A 21,589-nucleotide genomic window follows, 5' to 3' on the forward strand; every position below is an offset into this window, starting at 1 on the left:
TGAAAGTACCCATTCCTTCTGCTTCCTTCAGATGGCCTCTTTTCACCAGCTCTTAATCCAGTGGTTTTCAAAGCATGGTCCCTGCCCCAGCAGCATCAGGGTACCATGAATCTGTGTTTTGCCAAGCCTCCAGGTGATCCCATTGCATGCTAAGTCTGAGATGCCCTACCTTAACCTATTTGCCTCACTCACCTGATTAATAAGATCAAGGCACTAATCAAATCCATCTAATTTCAGCCCTTCTTCAGTTTGGCTCCTTCCATTACCTAAGGCAGAGGTCCACTTAAGTTACCTCTGGGGAAAGAGTTTATTGGAAATTTGTAACTGGGGTGGAAAGCTAGGGACCGGCACTTGCTCTGCCTACATCTTCCTCATGCCACCACCTGTTCTGTTCTCCTCTCTCCACAGATCTGTTGTTAACTTCCTTCACAGCTGGTATTTGCTTTTGTTCTACCATGACCCAACTCTGAACTCTAAACTATCGCATCCCTTCTGCCGTAATTTCTCTCCTAACTGTAAAATTCTTCCTACGTAACTTTTCCCATTTTTTGGTTTACATTCCTGAAAAGGACTCCAACTGAGCCAGCACATCTTTTAAGCCAGTTCACACTGGTCCCATACTCACCCCCAAAATGCTCCGTCACCTTTGGTCTGATGCTTTTTACTGTCTAATTAACTATTGACATAAGATAAGTGTACATTCTGGACAGGGTGGGGGTGAGGCTTCTGTGAAGTGCTAGAAGCTTCTGGAGGAAATTGGGGGAGGGGGAAGGAAGCACATGGGTGACTCCTTCCTACCTCCCCCTCCACTAATCCTGGGAATGAGACATGAGGGAACTTTGCAGTGGGTTCAAAAGTTAAGCTTCCTGAGGGTTGAATTGGAGATGGAAGTTCTGTTATATTATCATGACCCTAATTTTCATATTATTTTTTTTTCTTAAAAAGTTTATTGTCAAGTTGGTTTCCATATAACACCCAGTGCTCATCCCGACAAGTGCCCCCTTCCATGCCCATCACCCCCCTTCCCCTCTCCTCCACCCCCATCAGCCTTCAGTTTGTTTTTGGAATTCAAGAATTTCTCATGGTTTGCCTCCCTCCCTCTCCCCAACTATTTTTTCCCTTCTTCTCCCCCATGGTCCTCTGTTAAGTTCCTTCTAATCCACCTATAAGTGCAAACATATGGTAGCTGTCCTTCTCTACCTGACTTATTTCGTTCAGCATAACACCCTCAAGGTCCATCTATGTTTCTACATATGGCCAGATTTCATTCTTTCTCATTGCCATGTAGTATTCCATTGTATAGATAAACCACATCTTCTTGATCCACTTGTCAGTTGATGGACATTTAGGCTGTTTCCATGTTTTGACTATTGTTGAAAGTGCTGCTATGAACATTGGGGTACATGTTCCCCTATGCATCAGCACTCCTGTATCCCTTGGGTAAATTCCTAGCAGTGCTATTGCTGAATCATAGGGGAGTTCTACTGTTAATTTCTTGAGGAACCTCCACACTGTTTTCCAGAGGGGCGGCACCAGTTTACATTCCCACCAACAGTGATTTGTTGCCCTGGCTGCCACAAGAACCCCTAGGGAGCTTTTGAGAAATGAAAGTTGCCTGGGCCTTGCCTTGGGGATTCTGACTTAAAGCACCCAGATGCTTCTAATGCACAGCTCTCACTGAGAACTACAGGTCTAACTTGACCCTCTTAATTTTATAGGTGGAGAAATGGGCTTGGCTATATAGTGTGACTGTGGCTCACTTAGAGATCTCATTCCTAACTTGGTTATAGAGTTTGGGTTATTAGAACAGAAGAGATCAGAGAAACCATGCTGTCCAACTCTACACTTTCACTTGAGACTAAGGAGCTTAGTGATTTGCCCACAGAGTCAGCCAGGAAGGAGGTGGCCGACACAAACCATGTGTCATGACTCCTCACTCCTCTATGCACAACACCAAGGCTGAAGGACCAAGGATGCCAGATGAGAAGCTAAGCAGACCCAGCTGCAGATCTTACCCTTGCTCTGCTCTGGGGAGCCCTTCGAACAGCACAGCTGGAACAGCTTGGCAGAGAAACCCGATGTAACTGGGTGTGGAGCAGGCTCAGCCAAAGGAATCGGCACCTTGGTGCCTTAAGGATGGGGAGGAGGCAGCCGGTTTGATGATGCTAATCCTTGCTTTCTGCCTGCCTTCCAATTATGCTGGGAGTGCAGGTGCCTGACAGCTGGGCTGGAGTCCAGACCATGATGTGCTCAAAGGCTGTGCCCTGGGTGTCAGAGGGCTTCTGACACATGCTGAGATAGGGTTGTCTTTGCTTTCAAGAGTGGCTTTAAGTCAAGATGTTGGTGTCCCTTGGTACTGTGTATAGCTAGAAATGGCTTCAGTTGGCATTTAGGATGAGCCCTGGGGGCCCTTGTGTATGTGTGTACATGGGTAGAGGTGACAAAAGTGGTAGCAATGGCTGAAGATTAAAAGATTCCAATGTAAAAATAAAAACAAATGAAAGAAAATAAAAAAGCATTTAGGGATTCAACAACAAAACCAAAACCAAAACGAGGCAACAGCTTAACAGACATCATGAGTGGGAATCAGGAAAGCCCAAGGAGATGAGTATGAGCCTCGATCACAGCTTTTTGGGGGGCTGGGGTGAAGGAGAAGAAGCAATGAAAAAGCAGTGTCCCTTTACCCTTGTGAGAACTTTGTAGTGGATGAACCACTTTCACACACATGTAGCTCATCCAAACTTTAAGACAACCCTGCAAGGTAGACAGTTCCCGCGATCCAAACTTGCAGACAGGGAGCCACCGGGCTCCAAGGCCACATGGTTAATGGGGGAGCTGACCCATTCCCTCTGGACTACAGCCCCAGAGCTCTGTCTGCCATGGTACAGTGTGTGTGTGTGTGTGTGTTTGTGTGTGTGTGTGTGTCCCTCAAGTGTGCAGGCCAGTCATGCAAGGGAGCTTCCATGAAGACAATCATGCAAATGTTTATCTCTGACATGTCATGTTCACAGGGCCCTAAGAAGCTCACCTGTGAACTCAGGAGAAACACAGGCAATTGGCTCTGGGTCAGCTGGGGCATCTCAGACAAGTAGCCTTAGCTTTCATCTCATAAGGTAACAAGCCCCTTGTGGGGTTGTGTAGGGCTCAGGCATAAAGTACCCAAAGTACCTATCCTAGGGCCTGCCATGAGCTTCATAAGCATTCAATAAATGGAAGCAGTTACTGTCTTGCATACATGTTACTGGCCTGTGTGCAAGACCCCGCCTACCTGCAGATAAGAAAGACAACAGCCTGGCTCAGGGCCAAAGGCTGCTGGCTTCGTCCAAATCCAAACCTGACTTCAGGTATCTTCCACAGGATCTCCTACCGGTGAAGCCAAGGCCCACTTTCTACCCTCACCTCTCCCTCCACATCTCCCCCTTACCTGATAACAGGTTTGCTAGTTAGGCACAAATACAGATCATTTCGGGTCTGCATCAAACAGAGGATGGAAGCACTTCAGGGGGCTGAGATGCCCTCAGCTGGTTTACCATTCAGGCTTTTGGGTAGGGTGACTCAGAGTCAGATGAAAGACCCTGAGGGTGGTATCTCAAGCAGGTCACAGCTGCTGAGCACTTGCTAGGGCTGGGCCTTTTACACATACAGTCTCGCTGAATCCTCACAAGCAGCCACATGAACAGGCATCATTCCTGGTTTACACATGAGGAGACTGGGGGGGAGGGCAGGTGCTAAATGGTCAAAAGTCATCAGAAACTGGGATTCAAGTCCAAGTCTCCCTGCTTCAAAGTCTGTGCTCCTTCTGCTACTCACAACCCAACCCTCATTGCCCATCTGGATCAGAGCCCACAGAGAGGCTGGGAAATGTCAGGATTATAGGCATGTGTATATATGTTAGACCCTAAGAGGATGAAGGCAAAGACAAGATTGGTCTAGATGGAGGTGCCTCGGGAAGGGAGGGTATTCACTCACACTGGACAGCAACCTACACCATATTGGCTTTCCCCTCATAGCCCCTCCTTAGCTGAGTTGCATTTTGGACTCCTGCCTGGTCTCACCCTGGGCTTGCACATGCTAATGACATTCAAGGCCATTCTTCAAGCCAGGCTATCCAGGATCTCTGGGCCAACAGAGGCGCATGCACAGGGTGTGCCAAGGGCAAGGCAGGAAGGGGCAGAGGAGGCTCCACAGAGTCTGGAGCCTTCAGCTGTGTTTATCCACCCAGGGATACTCAGGTGCTCCTGAGAGAGTCTAGCAGCTCTCTCAAGGTTGTGAGGCCATGCAGAACCCCAGGGACCCAGGAACGCTGGAAGTTCAATTTTAGCATCAGCGGGACCTAATTAGCTTTGAGGGGGTAGGGAGGGCCTTTCACAGACGACTCCATTGTTCCTGGGAACCTGGCAGTGTTTATCATTTCAGAAACAGAGAAGGAGCTGGCTCTCTCCCTCCTGACCTTGGGGCTGTCCTCCCTTCAGATGCTAATCCATAAAGCTATTCCAAGCTAGGCCTCAGAAGCAGCTCAGGGCTAGGGTGGAGTCCAACCTCCCATTTCCTTCAGGAGCAAGGCAGGTGTGGAATCAACACCTGGAAAGCAGCCAAATGGAAACCTGGTGCAACAGCTCAGAATGTCACATGTCAAGTAGCTTAATTGGGTAATCATCTGAAGAAGGGTTTGTGCAAAACACATGCGGAAGTCTGTACCAAGAGTGTGTGAGGGAAGAATCCAAGAACACAGTTCAGGCCGCCCGCACCTGCCTCAGGCCTGCACAGCCTCGGGGCCGGGGCCTGGCTGGATGGTTCTCTCCCAGGAGAGGCTCAGGAAACAGTATGTAGCAATCCCCACCTTAGAGTCCCGGGCAATCAGGCATTCCTGGAGCTGCTAGGGCACCCAGCCCCAAATGCCCATCAAATGTGCACAGTCCCAAATCACAGCAGGCAGTGTAGTGCAATGGTTACCTGTCCACGTTCTGGTACAGTCTGCATGGGTCTGAGTTCTGGCTTTGCTGGTTATGAGCTATGTGATTCCGGGCAAGTTATTTCTCTGGATCTCAGTTTTCCCATCTACAAATGGGATGGCAGTAGTAACCACCTCTTAGGGGATTGTGAGAATTAAATGAATTAATATGCACAGATTTTAGGACCTTATCTGGCCTTCAGCAAACAGTTATGCATTATGATGATGCTTTTCTCCTGCTCCAGTTCAACAGCGGGTCTTGGGCTGGGACGATGGCACTCTCATTTTCCCCACTGTGTGTCCAGCTTCTATAGGACCCTGACTGCCCCCACTCAGGGCTCACCTGGTTCTCTGGGCTCAAGTTTTGTAGGAACTTGTTTCCACCCATATGAACCCCCACTCTGCCACCATGTTCCTCTCCAGCGCTGAGCCATTGGAGAACTGCCAGTGGGGCCTGAATCAAGTGGACACAGCTCTCCCTGTGACTCCAAACCCCTTGGGTCATGGGAAGGAGACCAAGCATGTTTCTCTTTTTGGGCAGAGCCACTGGCCAATTCTCCTACCCCTCTGTCCTCCTATTTCACCCACCATGAGGTCCCAGAGGACTTACATTCTAGTAAGGGGTGGGAGTGGGTGTGTGCCTGGATCACTGTAAACAAATGTTTTTTGTCTTGATTCTTTGCTTTCATCTTTTACAGCCCAGCTCAAATGTCACCTCTTTGGTGTGGCTTTCCCTGACTCTGGTAGCCAGAATTCTAACTTTACCAGTTAGATCTTAGACAAGTTCCTTTCTTCTGGCCACCTTGGTTTCCCCATTTGTGAAATGGAGGTACTGTTCCCAAACTAACCTGACAGGACATTGGGAGTATCCACTATAAGCCAATGGATGCAAAGCCTATCTCCCCTCCCCTGACCCTCTTTGCCAGACACAGGAAGTGGGGAAACACCGAGTGAGCTGACCACCCAGGTGTCTATAAAGCCTAAAACACCAAGACCTTTCCTAGAATGGCCCTTCCCTTCTTTACGCATGGAATTCCTATCCAACCTTCAAGGACGAGCTCAAATATCATCTTTCCTGTGAAGCATTCCTATCGCCTCCAGGGAAAAGAAATTTCCTTCTCTCATGTACTCCTGTATTCTTTGTCTCTATTAAATCTCTTATTTTTTAAACTTTTATTATATTTAACCTATATCATTATTGCCTTTCCCCTCACTGTGCCTAAGGTTAAGAACCGTATTTCATTCTTTGGGTGGGGAGGGGAGTAATTTCACAGCACATAACATGATGCCCAGCACCTAGTAGTTGTTCCATAAGTGCTGAGGGAAACAAAGAGAAGAGAAACACAGTTTAAATTAAATTCCCTTACAGCCTGCAGCCCACTGATAGAAGTCAGAGACCTACAGAGTGTAGCGCTCCCCAAGAAGCTTATGCTGCCTTAATGCCTTAAGGTTCACACTTCCTTAAAAACTAAAAGCAACTTTATCTTGACAACAGCTACATCTTTAGGGTCCTGTGAGACTCTGCTTCCAGCATCTAGAAATTCCTTGGAGACTTATGTTATCTAAACTTCCCCTCCCTCCACAAACTTGTATGTATATAATCAGTTGTTCCTCACAACCCAAGTGCAGCCTGTCCCTTCAGGCTTCAATAAAATCACCTTTTTACACCAATGATATCTCAAGAATTCTTTCTTAGCCATTCGCTCACAAACCCCACTTCCAATTCCATCAATAAGTGTTTGTTAACTCAAGTTCAGTTTTTTGTGTTCCCTGGATTCTAGAGTGGGTTTGGGAGGCAAATTCTACCTTAAGAACCTGCTGTATATGCAGGATCCTGATCCTATTACTGGTTCATCTGGAACCAACAACCGTATCTACAGTCTATATTGTAGCCTGGGAGTGGGATGGTCTTGCATTTCCACAGGATCTCAGCGGCCAGCCAGTAGAGGCTATGAGCCATGTCATAAGGGCTAAAGGACTTCAAGAAACAGTAGGTTCTGGAAGAGTCCAATTGTGTCTGTAGTTAAACATGTGAGTTCACTAAATGTTCGATGACTCAATTTTCTTTTTAAAAAATATAAAAGTGTATATGTATGGCTCTACATGTAGCAATTTTTCCTTCCTCCTACAACAGTCACTGAAGACAAATCAACACTCACATGTATGCCAGATATCCACACATCACATTTTACCCTCACAATGATTAGTTGATATAGGTAGTATTATTACCTTCATTTCATAAATGTGGAAATTAAGGCTGAGAGAGGATAAGGAAATTGCCCAAGGTCAAGGAGACTAAAAGTCAGGGCTGACAGCAAAGACCTAGCTCTTCCCAGTCAGTATACAATACTACTTTCCCCTCAGAGTGACAAGTGCTTGCCAAGGAATGGTCTCGTATACACAAATGGATCTGATGTGTTTACTAACCCCTCAAGAAATTTGTATTCTGGTAGAAGAGGCTGATATACAAATAATTAAAAACATAAAGCACAAAACATATAACTACGGAATGGAAGTATGTATAATGAATTGAGGGGGAGGCAGAGGAGGAAGTGAGCAGTTCAGCCCTGGTGCCTCAGGGAGGGCAGAGAAGCTGACTCTTGGGAGACCTTGAAGACTAGCATCAATCCTGATGGATAGAGAATGAGGACAGGAGAGAATGCAGATGTCTGAGGCAGAGAGTAACACATGTGCAAAGGCACAGAGGTTTCCTCGTGCTAGATGTGAGGAATAGATCAGTGTAGCCAGAGCATGGGATTTCTGAGCAGGAGCTGGGCACTGACAGGCTTACTTTCATCGAAGTGCTGGACTTGTTTCTTTAAGACTTGGAGGCTGCTGATGGCCTTGGAGGAGGGAAATGAGCTGACCTGCACTGTGCAGGAGGGAGGACCTGAGAGGATCATTTCTGAGTAGGAACTGGCACGTAAACAGAATCCTACTTCCTTTAGAAATGTTCTGCCAGGGGCGCCTGGGTGGCTTAGTCGGTTAAGCGTCCGACTTTCGCTTAGGTCATGATCTCGAGGTTCGTGGGTTCGAGCCCCGCGTTGGGCTCTGTGCTGACTGCCAGCTCAGAGCCTGGAGCCTGTTTCAGTCTGTGACTCCCTCTCTCTCTGACCCTCCCCTGCTCATGCTGTCTCTCTCTCTCTCCTAGAAATAAAAAATTAAAAAAAAAAAAAAAAAAAAAAAAGAAATGTTCTGCCAGCTCCCAGGGTCTCTGCTGCTACTGGTTTCAGAATGAGAATAAGAGAAAAGGAGTCTCTTTCCTGTTCAAAGAGGCAGGTTGGAGACCACCACTGCAGGGCCTGGGTGCGGTGACCCCTGTAGGACTGCCCTTTTTTTTTTTTTTTTTAAGTTTATTTTGTTTTGAGAGAGAGACAGAGACTGAGACCGAGACAGAGACAGTGAGTGAGTGGGGGAAGGGCAGAGAGAGTGTGTGAGAGAGAGAGAGTGAGAGAGAGAGCGAGAGAGAATCCCAAGCAGGCTCCACACTCACTGCAGAGCCTGACATGGGACTCAGTCCCGCGAACCAGGAGATCATGACCTGAGCCAAAAATCAAGAGTCAGACGTTTCACTGAGCCACTCAGGCCCTCTATGGCTGCTCTGAGTGATGAGGATATATCTACTTCAACAGCTGGACCACCCCCCACCCCCCAAGAAGATGAGACGTGACACACTGCCCTTGGCCAAAGGTGACAGTGGGACCAGAACAAGAAGAAAACCAGCATCAGGGCCTCCATGTGCTTAGCCCGCGGGCTCATCCCAAACGCTGGCTTCACAACCTGAAGACTGTTTTTCCAAATCAACAAAAGATGTTCTAGATCCATGATTATGTGTTCCTCCTCTAGCAAATGATTTATAAACACAGATATATAAATTCTATGTAAACATAAATTACACATCTGTGCACAGCACACTGCATCGTAACATATTCTAACACAGGCGAAAACAGTGTTCTATTACATATAATAAACCCAGGCCAGTCTTTTATCATCAGGACTAGAAATATGTATTGATAATAACTGGCACCTTGCACTGAGGATCTTTGGAAAACACCCATTTTTCCTTTTTAAAATATTGTTAGAAATATATAATTCTGAACTCATCACGAAAACACCCACAAGTATGCTTTTTAGAAAAACTGCCCCCCAAATTCTTTGGCTCTTAAAGAATCTGTAGTGCCAAATTTTTGTCTAATAAAATGACATTTTAAGTGGTATCTGAGTCAAGCCCAAATGAAGGAATACTGGTTCTTTGAGTCAGCAAAAGAATTCAGTCTTTGGTATCCAACACTCCATTATTCATTGGCCTGAACTGGCAAGAGAGCCATCGGCACTATGGAGATGACAGGGAAGGGGGTAGGTGGTAGGCAGATAATGAGAGAAAAATAATCTGAAATACCTCTCAGGCCAACTTTGAACAACATGTTGCACATTTATCATTGGGAGGTGGAGGAACTCTGCTATTCCCTTGATAGATCCCCTTTCAGCTCATTTCTCTGTTTATGGGGCAATTTCCTGAGCAAGTGCTTAAGATCAAATGTCTTGTTGAGCCTACGGCTCAATCAGGACTGGACTCCGGAGTCCCATTAAGCAAGGCCAGAGGGAAGAATGGATTCCCCTCTATGAGACAGCCCCTCCCTGAGCCCGCACCCCTGGATGGCTCACCGGGGCCTGCGGAAGGTCAGGCCGTAGTGCTGACAGGCCAGTCCCACGGTGGGGGTGTACACGATGGGCATGAATTTCTCCACATCTGACGTCAGCACTCGGTAGAAGAGCTTCTCGTTCCGGTCCTGGAGTGTCATGAGAATGATGTACCTTGGAAAGGGAGACAAGAACCAGGCTGGTCACATAAGCACCATAGTGGCAGCGCAGAGGTCCCTTGATGCAAAGACCCGGGGCTCTCGCTCAGCTACTTATGATGGTGGGTTCATGGGCAAATCACCATCTTTCCTAAGCATGGGGCTCATTTCCTATGAAATGTGGAGAATATTGTCTGCCTTATAGTATTTATCATTACTCATGGCATAGGCACTATTCTAAATATTTTACATTAACTCATTTAAAACTCCCAAAGACTTGGGAGGTAGGTCCTATAATTATGGCTGTTTTAGAGATAAGGAGGGGAAGGCACAGAGAAATGAAATAACTCACCCAAGGTCTCATAACACAGTAAGGATTTGAACTTAAGCAATCTGACTCTAGAATCTCAACCATGGTACAAGATGGTTAGTTATGTTATGGCTGTGTGGACATTACTGAATGAAAAAAAAATGCTGGCAGTGGAGTAGGGTCAAGGAAAACACAGAACATACCAGTGATGGGTGAGCTAGACTTTCCCACCACAAAGGGCTGGTCCTGGTCACAAGCAGAGCTCCAAGTGGCTGAGTACCACTTGCCCTCAGGAGGTGTGCTCCAAAAATATCTCTTTCTCACCTATTCCCTGAAGCCTGAAATCACTAAGCCAGGAAAAAAGCTTTTCCTTCACAGTTCTAAAAATGCAAAACCCCTGGGAGAAAAAAAAAACCCAGAGGTTGAAATTCACGATGAGGTGCTGGTGGCTACTGATATCACACCCTTTCTGGACAACAGTGTAGGAGAGTAAGGAGGCACTTGAGCCCTGGCATGGAATGGGGTGAGAGAGAGGTTCCCATAGTGGAATGACCCCTGGCCGTGGTATCAGGGTCCTGGTTTGAGTCTCAGCTCTGCTGGTAACTAGTTTTGTGACTCTGGGGAGGTCATGTGACTTCTTGGGACCTCAGCGTCTTCTTCCCCACCAAGGGACCTGGTCTAGAACGAAAAATAGTGTTTTAGCAGGAAGAGAGGATTTCTGCTTAAGCAGCAAGGATCTCCACTCATTACTAGTGTTCTAAGCTCATTCCCTTACTCAGTAGCCATTTGCACACATCTCTTCCCAGTTATGCATTCAGTGATGACAAGTTGGTAACTTGAAATCGGTCATGGCTGGGAGTATTTACATCATGGAAATTGGCCAATGCTATAAATCAGGGGTCTCCCCATACCCCAGAACCAGTTATTATAAATTTACCTGCATATCATTACCCTTACTGAAAAGAAGTCAGGGAGCCTCCTTCGCATTTCCCTGAGCATGTGCTGAAAAAGGACTCTGGGAATGAGTAGGTCAGAGGAGTTAACAGACCATCAGGAGCAAGCCCTCTAGAGCTCCCAGGATCAGGCACACTCCTGCTCCCTGAGCCTGGCATGTCTTCCCAGGCATATGAGTAAGGTCTATCTAGCTGAAAACAAACTGGGGAGACGGAAGGATTTGGGACTTTTAATTCTTAGGAAAAAGGATTTCATATTAGAATTTAATACTTCTTTGTAATTTTAACAAAAAGGGAGTTCAAAGTTAGAGCATGTGTAATGTTGTTGGTTGAATTAATCATGTACTTTCTGGTTTGCTCTTTAGGGTGAAATAGTTAGACCCAATATGAGTAGAATAAACAAGGAGAGAATATTTGACCTGGGCTGCAGTATAGCCTTGGAATTAATGGGAGTGACACCCACAGAGTTTAGCTGTTCAGGAATAGAGGAGGAGGAGGCAGAGGTTTCATTATTCACTACTATTTAGAAGCAATGGACTCTAAACTCCGGAGCACAGGAAAATGGGTGCAGGATCTGACATCCTGCTGAGGGGAACAGCTATATCATCAATGACCCAAAATATTGGCTATTAAGCTTTACAGATATCTTCTCCCTAAATTTCTGCTGGAGCCCAGAGCAAGATATCATATTTATTTTACATGCTTTTGCATAGTGCCTATTATTACAAGTTACAATTACTATGTAATTGTTCTGAGCACATTACAAACCCTAATGCATTTAAGCCTTATCATAACTATATGAGTTAGATGCCACTGGTGTGGTACAGATAAAGAATGAACCAGAGAGGCTAAGTTTTGCTATTAAGTAGTAAAATGAGGATATGAATTCAGTCTAATATTAATCTAGTCTTATAGCCACTGAGCTCCAATGCCTCTTAGCTATGGCACAGCAGAGCAGTTAAAAGTAGATTCTGAGTGAACTACCTGTGTTCAAACCCTGGCTGTACCAATTCATAGCCATGTGACATAGGAGGTCACCACCTTCTTTAGTAAAACTGACAAAGCTGACTCTCTGATCCTTCAGTTGGCTCTTCATGTAGTATCCCCACTGGGAGAGCCCAGAGCGGCATCAGGATTATTACCGGCTCCTGTAAACTTCTAACATATGACATTTGAGGCCCCTTCCGAGGTGTCACTTTGCATTTTCCCTTCTCCTCCACATCCCTCTTACTGCAGGAACCTAGGCCATGTACCACTTCCTTGACACACCTTGCTCCCCTTCTCCCTCCCCTTCTCCATGAACCCCAATGCTGTCTGCTGAAGCCCCATCAGTGCTTCTCTAGCTAACTCAGATAGCACCACTTTCCAGAAGCCCAACCAGATTCCACTGGTTGGAGGTCAGTCTCCCTTACCAGTTCTACCAAGATATGTCAACGGTACCTTTATCATAAGAAGCCCTGTCCCTCAGGGAGACCACCACCCTGTGGAAGACAGGGCTGGGTCTGGGATCTCTCAGGGCTCTTGGCCTTTCTCTACTGGAGAGAACCAAGAGAACCTTGTGTGCACCACAAGAAACATCCCAGCCTGGGGCTCAAGTAGAAAGAGCAGATATAGGCACTGACTTGTCCAGGTCGCTCTGCTGCCGCTCATAGTATCTCATGATTCGGAGGAGCTGGACGTCCTGGCTCAGGAAGCAGGGGGGGATCAGGCCATGGATTCCAAGCTGCAGCCTTTCTTCAAGTGTAAAGGCCATCCCCTGGGAAGAACAAGAAAGAAACACAGGCACATGAAGGGATATGCGCAAAACTACGGAACAGAGAGGTTCCATCCACAAACAGGTAAAAGTCACTGCTTCAACAGTGGGCCCTGCATTAGAATCCCACCTCTGCCATTTAAATGACTGGGCAATCTTGTGCCAGGTACTTGGACTCTTCTGGGCTTCAGATTTTTCTTGGAAAAACGAGGAAAATATCTATGCAGTCAGATTTTTTTTGGGTTACTTGTTTTTTAAATGTATTTTATTTTTTAGAATAATTTTGGATTCATAAAAAAATGAGAAGATAGTACAGAGAGTTCCCATATATCCCCTCACCCAATTTCTATTGTTAATATCTTCTATCACTTCAGTACATTTGTTAGAGCTAATGAGACTATAAGCGACACATTATTATGGAGTAAATGCCATAGTTTATTCAGACTTCCTTGGGGTTTTTGTTTGTTTGTTTGTCTTTTTAGAAAGTGAGTGGGCAGGGAAGAGGGGCAGGAGGGCGGGTGGTTCAGAGAGAGCATCTTAAGTAGGCACGATGCTCAGCATGGAGCCCAACGTGGGGCTCAATCCCACAGCCTTGGGATCATGACCTGAATTGGAATCAAGATTCAGATGCTTAACCAACTGAGCCCCCAGACGCCCCACAGACTTCCTTAGTTTTTACCTAAGGTCCTTTCTGTTGTTGTTTTTGCAGGATCCCACATTACATTTAGTGATCATGTCTCCTCAGGCTCCTCTTTCTGACAGTTTCTCAGACCTTCCTTGTTTTTGATGACTTTGAGAGTTTTGATGACTTTGAGAGTTTTGAGGAGTACTCGTTATGTATTTTATACTATACCCTTCTATTGGAATTTGTCTGGTGTTTTTTTATGACTCTACTGGGGTTATGGGTTTTTACAAGGAGGACACTAAGGGAAAGTACCATTTTTCACATCAGATCAAAATTGTACTATCAACATTTATCACTGTTGATATCAACCATGGTCATGACTCTGATCACCTGGCTGGGTAGTGCTTGTCAGGGTCCTCCACTATAACGTGACTCCTTTTCTGGAATTCTTCTATATGCAAGATTTGTCTCTTCTCCCCACTTATTTATTTATTCAGTCACTTATATTAGAACGGACTTATGGGTATTTATTTTATATTGGATTATAATCCAATACTGTTTTATTTATTTTGTTGCTCAAATTGTTCCAGCTTTGGCCATTGGCCATCTTTCAGATGGCTCCTGTGTCCCTTTGACATATTCCCTTAATTCTTTCCTCCTCACTCCCTTTTTCTCTTCCTTCCTTTCTCTTTCTCTCTTTCTTTCTCTCTCCTCTCTTCTTTCCTTCTTTCCTTCTTTCTTTTTTTTTCTTTCTCTCTCTCTCCCTCCCTCCTTCCCTCCCTCCCTCCCTCCCTCCCTCCCTCCTTCCTTCCTTCCTTCCTTCCTTCCTTCCTTCCTTCCTTCCTTCCTTCCTTCCTTCCTTCCTTCCTTCCATGTCTTGTTCTCTTCCTTCCTCCCACCCTCCCTCCGTCTCTTTCTTTCTTTCCCTCTCTCTCTTTCTTTCATCTTCTTCTTACTTTCTGGCACAAGATGCTCTGGGACCATCTTGTATATTATAGCCTGTCCCAGTCCTAGAATCAGCCTTGTTTCAAGGAGGCCTGATTCCTTCTTGGAAGCATGGCATTGGAAATCAAGGTCTGGTCTCTACTTAATACATGTGCTACTTACTACTAGGGTTTGTTTCTAGTTCCTCTCAGCTCAAAGAGCAAGGAAATTAATCTATATTAAGCTAAATATAACTTCATACTAATGTCTCTAATTCATTACCGTATGGATCATTGTAGCCTCATCACTTTGCTAATCGGTAAATTCAGATCACAGTGAGAGACACAGCTCCCACCACCTGCCATCCATGCACTTAATTACCCAATTCTAGTATACACATATAGCAGTATCACAATTTTTAACCTGTGCCACCAGGGAAATAACTTAATGCATTAGAGTATAGTGCTTATAAGCTGTTCCTTTTGCCTTTAGTCTTACAAACTCCACTTATTTCTGCAGCTACTTAGGTCAGCACTTTTCCTTCCATCCCTCCACCCTTTATGTATGATATAACACAGTTGTATTCTCATGTTACAGTGTGCATTTGATCCAACAGCCTATTAAATGATTTGGAAAAAATCTGGATACACTAAGATCCATTCTTTATGCTATAATGTTGTAGGAGTTTTGACATGCATAATGTCATGAATCCATCATTATGGTATCATGCAAAATAGTCTCATGGCTCTAACTATCCCGTTTGTTTTACCTATTCATCCCTCCCTTCCTCCCCCTGGGCTTCTGGCAACTATTGATTTTTTTTTGCTATATGTACAGTTTTGTCTTTTCCAGAATGTCATACGAATGGAATCATACAGCATGTAGCCTTTTCAGATTGGCTTCTTTCACTCAGCCAGAAGCACATAATGTTCATCCATCTATCTTTGCGGTTCATTTCTTCTTATCATGGGAGGACATTCCGTAGTCTGGGTGTACCCTAGTTTCTCCATTTATCTATTCTTCTTGGTTGCTTCCAGTTTTTGGTGAATATAAATAAAGTTGCTATGAATATTCATGTGCAGGTTTTGTGCAGACATAAGTTTTCAAATCAATTGAGTAAATACATAGGAGTGCAACTGCTAGATCATATGGTAAGGCTATGCTTAGCTTTTTATAGAAACTGCCAAACTGTTTCTAAAATGGCTGTGCTATTTTGCATTCCCACAGCAGCAATTGAGTTTCTATGGCTCCACACCCTCTTGAGCATTTGGTATTGTCAGTTTTTAAAATTCTAGTCATTGTAATAGAGATGTAATTGCACACTATTATTGTTTTAAATTGTAACTCTCTATTGATATACTTGTGGTGAGCATTTTTTCATATGCTTATTTTCCATCAGTATACCTTTATTGGTGAGGTATCTGCTCAGAGTTTTGCTCATTTTTTTGTTTTTGTTTTTCCTTAATGTTAAGTTTTAAGAATTCTTTGACCTACAGTTTCAATGCAACCGTATCAAAATTCAAATGGCCTCTTTTGCAGAAATAGAAAAGCCAATTCTCAAATTCATATTTAATAGCAAGGGGCCCTGGACAACCAAAACCATTTTCTTTTTAAATTTTATTCATTTATTTGTTTTGAAAAAGAGAGAGAATGCACATGGGTGTGGGAGGGGCAAAGAAAGGAAAGAGACAATCCCAAGCAGGCTCTGTGCTGTCAGTACATAGTCCGACCCTGGGCTCTGTACTCATGACCCATCAAGTCATGACCTGAGTAGAAATCAAGAGTTGGACACTTAACCAACTGAGCCACTCAGACGGCCCCCCAAAAACATTTTTAAAAAGAAGATTTTAAATTATAACACAAAGCTACAATAATCAAAACAGGGTAGTACTGGCATAGGATAGATCAACAGAATAGAATCAAGAGTTCAGAAATAAACTCCTACATCTATGGCAAATTGATTTGTGACAAGGATGCCAAGTCCATTCAATGAGGGAAAGAACAGTCTCTTAAAGAGATGTGCTAGGATAACTGGGTTTCCATATGCAAAAGAATAAGGTTGGAGCCCCATCTCACACCCAATACAAAAATTAACTAAAAATGGATCAATAACCTAAGTATAAGAGCTAAAATCATAAAACTCTTTGAAGAAAACACAGCGGTAAACCTTTGTGACCTTGGATATAGCAATGAGTTCTTAGATGTGATACTAAAAGCACCAGTAACAAAGGAAAAATTAGTTAAGTTGACTTCATTTGAAAACTTTTGTGCAAAAAGGACACTATTAAGAAAATGAAATGGGAGAGATATTTGGAAATAACATAAAGGGTTTAATATCTAGAATCTACAAATAATTGCTATAACAGAACAACCAACAAAAAACAACCCAATTGAAAAATGGGCAAGTAAATAATTTGAATATACATTTCTCCAAAGAAGATACATAAATGCCCAATAATGCATTAAAAACTGTCAGCATCATTAATCATTAGGAAAATGCAAATCAAAACTACAATGAGAAACTATTTCATACCCACTAGGATGGCTGTAATAAAAACAATAGTAAATGACAAGTGCGGGTGAGTATGTGGAAAAATTAAAACCCTCATACACTGCTGGTATGAATGGAAAGTGTTGCAGCCTCTATGGAAAAATAGTTTAGCAGTTCCTCAAAGCTAAACTTAGAATTACCATATGACCCCAGCAATTCCACACCCAGATATATACCCAAAGGAATTGAAAACAAGGACTTGAATAGACACTTGCACACCAACATCCAAGGCAGCATTATTCACAATAGCTAAAAAGTGGAATCAACCCAATGTATGAGTAGATAAACAAAAGGTATATATGAACAATGAAGATATAACCAAACTAAAAGGAATGAAGTTCCAATACATGCTACTACGTGGATGAACCTTGAAAACGTCATGTTAAATTAAGTAAGCGAGATATGGAAGGACAAATACATGATTCCACTTACATGAAATATTGAAATAAGCAAATTCACAGAGACAAAGTAGATTAGAGATTACTAAGGGCTGAGGGGGAGTGGTGAGTTATTGCTTAATGGTTACAGAATTTCTGTTTGGGATATGATAAAAATTTTGGAAATGGACAGTGGCGACGGCTAGACAACTTTGTGAATATGCTTGCTGCCACTTAATCAACACTTAAAAATGGTTAAAATGGAAGATTTTCTTATACTTTACCACAACTTTTAAAAACTTAATAATGCATTAGGCCCTAAACCATTGAGGTATACATTTTACATGGATGAATTATAACTCAATAAAGCTGTCTTAAAATAATTCTTCACATGTTTTGGATATAAGTCTTTTATCAGACAGGTATTTTATAACTATTTCTCTGAGTATGTGCCTGGTCTTTTCATTCTCTTACCAGAGTCTTTCACAAACAAGATTTTTCTGGTTTGGGTGCTGGCAGGGAGCTGGAGAACAGTGGGATGTCACAGAATTTGCTCTCTGGCCAGGTTAAGTGCTATGGAGACAGTGTCTGCTGGCAGAAGTTCAGGGACTGTTCTCTAAGGGACACTGGGAGACACGGGGACCACAGCTGCCCTACCTTTATCCCAATATGCTAGAGTGTCACCCATTGTGTGAAGAAGACCTGTTCTGTGTAGAGCTCAGGTGGCACAGCCTCGAAGCTCTTGGCTTTCTCATGAAGGGTCCTGACAGTGATGACAGTAGCGAGAACCTGAGTGGCTGCCACAGGTGGAGGACATCAATAAGAAAGGGACCAGAATCCCCATAGGTGTTTTGTAGGGGACTGAGAACAGTTTTTAATTAAGTAATTAATTAATTCTGTTAATATGGCCACCATTGTATCCAATGCTGATGATACCTGGAGCATCTCTACTTAAGCCCTCCATCCATAATGAACCCCATGTAAAGCAAGCTTCCTCGTAGAAGTGCAGAAGGCTTTATGGGTGATAAGCAAGACCTAGACGGTTCCGAGGGCAGTCTAGCTTCCTCCAGAGCCCTTGAACACCAGAGCTCCCTGCATTGCTCTGCCAAATGAAAAATACCTCCTCTACTATGATTATTACAGGCTCTTTTATAAAGAGTTTGATAATGATAGGGAGATGCAAGCCCATGTGCTGAACATCCACATGTTAGGGTTGTTGCCATCATCAGCTCTAAGAAAGAGAATCTAATAAATACCCAAAATTACATATCCTTACAATCACGCTATGTGGAGGTTTTATAACCTCTGCTAGATAAGGTTCTACAACCTTTCCAGATGAATGGCTAAGCAAGAGAGGTTATGTCATGCTCTGGAAGTTGCCCCCCTGTGGACTGTATTTCATTGCTTTTTAACCAGGGTGCATCTTATAATCAGTAAGCCCATTTGGTGCGACCATTTTTTTTCTTGATGATTTCTTTGACTACAGGCAAGTGACAGAACCAAGATTTGATCACGGGCTGCATGTGTTGCCACTACGCTGTTTCCCTGCCAGGACCTTGGTGAGACAGTCCTCAGAAAATGTGAGCTGGGATATGGGTGGTGATGGAGGAGTGAAAAGAAGGAAAAATAAAGAAAAGTGAATAAAAGTTAGGCTACTTGGTTACTCCCAATTTCCTCTTTGGTTTTCTTTTGTAACTTATGAATCTCTAAAACCATGAATACTGGGCTCCTCCAATGTTTTTAAAAAGCAATAAAGACACCTCAGCTTAATGAAAATCCTGAAGAGTTGTCCCCCCTCTCAGAAGTGCTGGAGCTGTAAGAAAGATCTAGTCTAAGATAGGCTCCACTCTGTTTGAAAGTATGACTCACAGAGAATTCTCAAAGTACTCTTCACACATAAAATTCCAAACTTTTTATTCATCAAAGCCCAAAGTCACCAGTTCATAAATCCCTTGTGCTGGCCACCAGCTCTGCAAGCTGGTATAACACTGGGGTCCCTGATCATTTTGCAGGAAGCCACTCACCCTGGAGACTGAGCACTTTCACCAAACACCATCAGCCAGGCAACTGTTCACTGGCTTGGTGAAGACTGTGACCGTCTCTTCTTGGCTCTGGGGATCCCAGGGAGGCCCAGGCATTGAATTATGACATCAGCTTTGTTAATGACCTCTGTGGCTTTTAATAACAGTCTGTTTCTCTCTACAAGGCTAAGTGTTTCTCTTGGCTGATTGCCACCAACTTCTTTTGTATCTCAGGAAAAAGTTATGACTGTTTAGCAACTGGTAATTTCAGGGATTAAAAAAAATACTTCTAGAAGATTCTTTTCATCCTGAAGCTAATGTAAGGCAACTTCAGATTTACAAGTTTGTAAGGCAGAAATTCAAGCACTTTAGCTGTACCATGGCCTCCAAAATAGGATTAGGACAAGATGATTCACTAGCCTATAAGGGAGGAGTATTTGAATTTATATTTCTCTATAAAATAAATAAACTTCGCTAATTGATACTCAAGACTCTTGATCTGTATGGCAAAAAGTCATATAATTCCCATAAGGTATACCAGGAATCCTGAGGTAAAAATAGGGCTTGTACAAGACGGAGGAGTTAACAGTGGGGCCCTTATTCATTCTTACCACGTTGAGAAATTATAGTTTCTGCGTGCCTGGTTGAATAGGAGTTATGCAGTGTATTATCTAGTTGCAACAGAGCTCTCAAATTAGAACAAGTGGCTTTTGAAATATGTCTGACTCTCTTCGTTATTGTTTAACCTTACACCCTTGTAGTATTCAGCACTCACCAGGAGGGACCTACAGTTACAACTCTTCTAATGTTTCTACTGCTCTGACCACTTCCTCAGCCAAGTGTACTTCCCAGCTCTGGCTTCTCTCATGAAAGATCCAATGACTGAGGGGTTAATGTCTGGCAGAGTGCGTGTCCTCAAGATCCTATTCTAGAACTAAAGACCTGGGAGGGGTTTTTTTTTTTTTTTTTCGTGAAAAGACCTTTTATTTATTTATTTATTTTTTACAAATAGTTTATTGTCAAATTAGTTTCTACATAACACTCAGTGCTCATCCCCACAAGTGCCCTCCTCCATGCCCATCCCCCCCACCCCCCCCCCACCATCAGTCCTCAGTTTTTGTCAGCATTCAAGAGTCTCTCATGGTTTGCCTCTCTCTCTTTCCCCCACCATTTCCCCCCTTCTTCTCCCCCTTGTTCCTCGGTCAAGTTCCTCCTAATCCTCCTATACGTGCAAACATATGATATTTGTCCTTCTCTGCCTGACTTATTTCGCTCAGCATAACATCCTCAAGGTCCATCCATGTTGCTACACATGGCCAGATTTCATTGTTTCTCATTGCCATGTAGTATTCCATGGTATAGATAAACCACATCTTCTTGATCCATTCGTCCATTGATGGACACTTAGGCTCTTTCCATGTTTTAGCTATTGTGGAGAGTGCTGCTATGAACATTGGGGTACATGTGCTCCTATGCATCAGCACATTACTCCTATATCCCTTGGGTAAATTCCTAGCAGTGCTATTGCTGGGTCATAGGGGAGTTCTATTGTTAGTTTCCTGAGGAACCTTCACACTGTTCTCCAGAGGGGCTGCACCAGTTTACATTCCCACCAACAGTGTAGGAGGGTGCGACCTGGGAGCGTTTTGATTGGTCAGTGCCTATGCTGTGCCAGTGTTAATCTTTTAACTGTCCCCCCATGACTTTACTTATTTTATCATCTTTTCCAAATGATCTCTAGCCCAGCTACTGAACTCTGTCTATGGGCTCAGCATAGCCTACATTCCCAGGACAAAACTTTCTGACATCAGAGAGAAGATATTTGAATACATCCCACCAGCAAATGACAGGGCTCGGAGGCAGCGAGCCCCTCAGGCTGTGCTCCTAACCCAGCTTCCTGCTGTTCAGAGATCCAAGCTTCCTAGTGCTTGGTTCCTTATGACTTAGCTTTTCCGAGGGGAGGCCTCCCCATCCCACTTGGTGACCTGCATGGTGCCTCTGGATCCAGAACTTTGCTGGACACTTGACAATCTCTTCTCATTCATTCCACAAGCATTTATGAGTTCCTACTTTGTGCCAGGACAACCACATTAGACACTGGGGAGTTCTAAAGTAAAGAGGTGCTGGTCACTGTCCTCTTAAGTCTATTAGAGGAGTCACACGGATTAACATATAATGGAGATTCCAGACCTCTGCCCTGGGCAAGCCACTTCCCTGATCTCTTTTACCCGTTGTGGGATTCAATGAAATAATGCCTGTGAAATGCTCAGCACAGGTCCCAGCAGACAGGAACTCAGTGAGTGCTAGCTGTTCTCTCTATTACCA

At 44.0% G+C, this 21,589-nt stretch overlaps 1 protein-coding gene across 2 annotated transcripts in view; it reads right to left on the reverse strand.

Annotated features, from left to right (window-relative positions):
* Positions 1-21,589, reverse strand: part of ME3 (malic enzyme 3) — a 197,096-nt gene that overhangs the window by 97,029 nt on the left and 78,478 nt on the right. For both annotated transcript variants that reach the window (XM_039254349.1, XM_039254348.1), the window contains 2 exons: positions 12,636-12,769; positions 9,617-9,766 (listed from right to left, as the gene is read on the reverse strand). In XM_039254349.1, coding sequence (XP_039110280.1) covers positions 9,617-9,766; positions 12,636-12,769 — 284 coding nt within the window. The remainder of the gene's footprint in view (positions 1-9,616; positions 9,767-12,635; positions 12,770-21,589) is intronic.

This window comes from Hyaena hyaena, unplaced genomic scaffold, assembly GCF_003009895.1.
Source record: "Hyaena hyaena isolate Hyena2069 unplaced genomic scaffold, ASM300989v1 scaffold_491, whole genome shotgun sequence".
Classification (NCBI taxonomy): domain Eukaryota; kingdom Metazoa; phylum Chordata; class Mammalia; order Carnivora; family Hyaenidae; genus Hyaena; species Hyaena hyaena.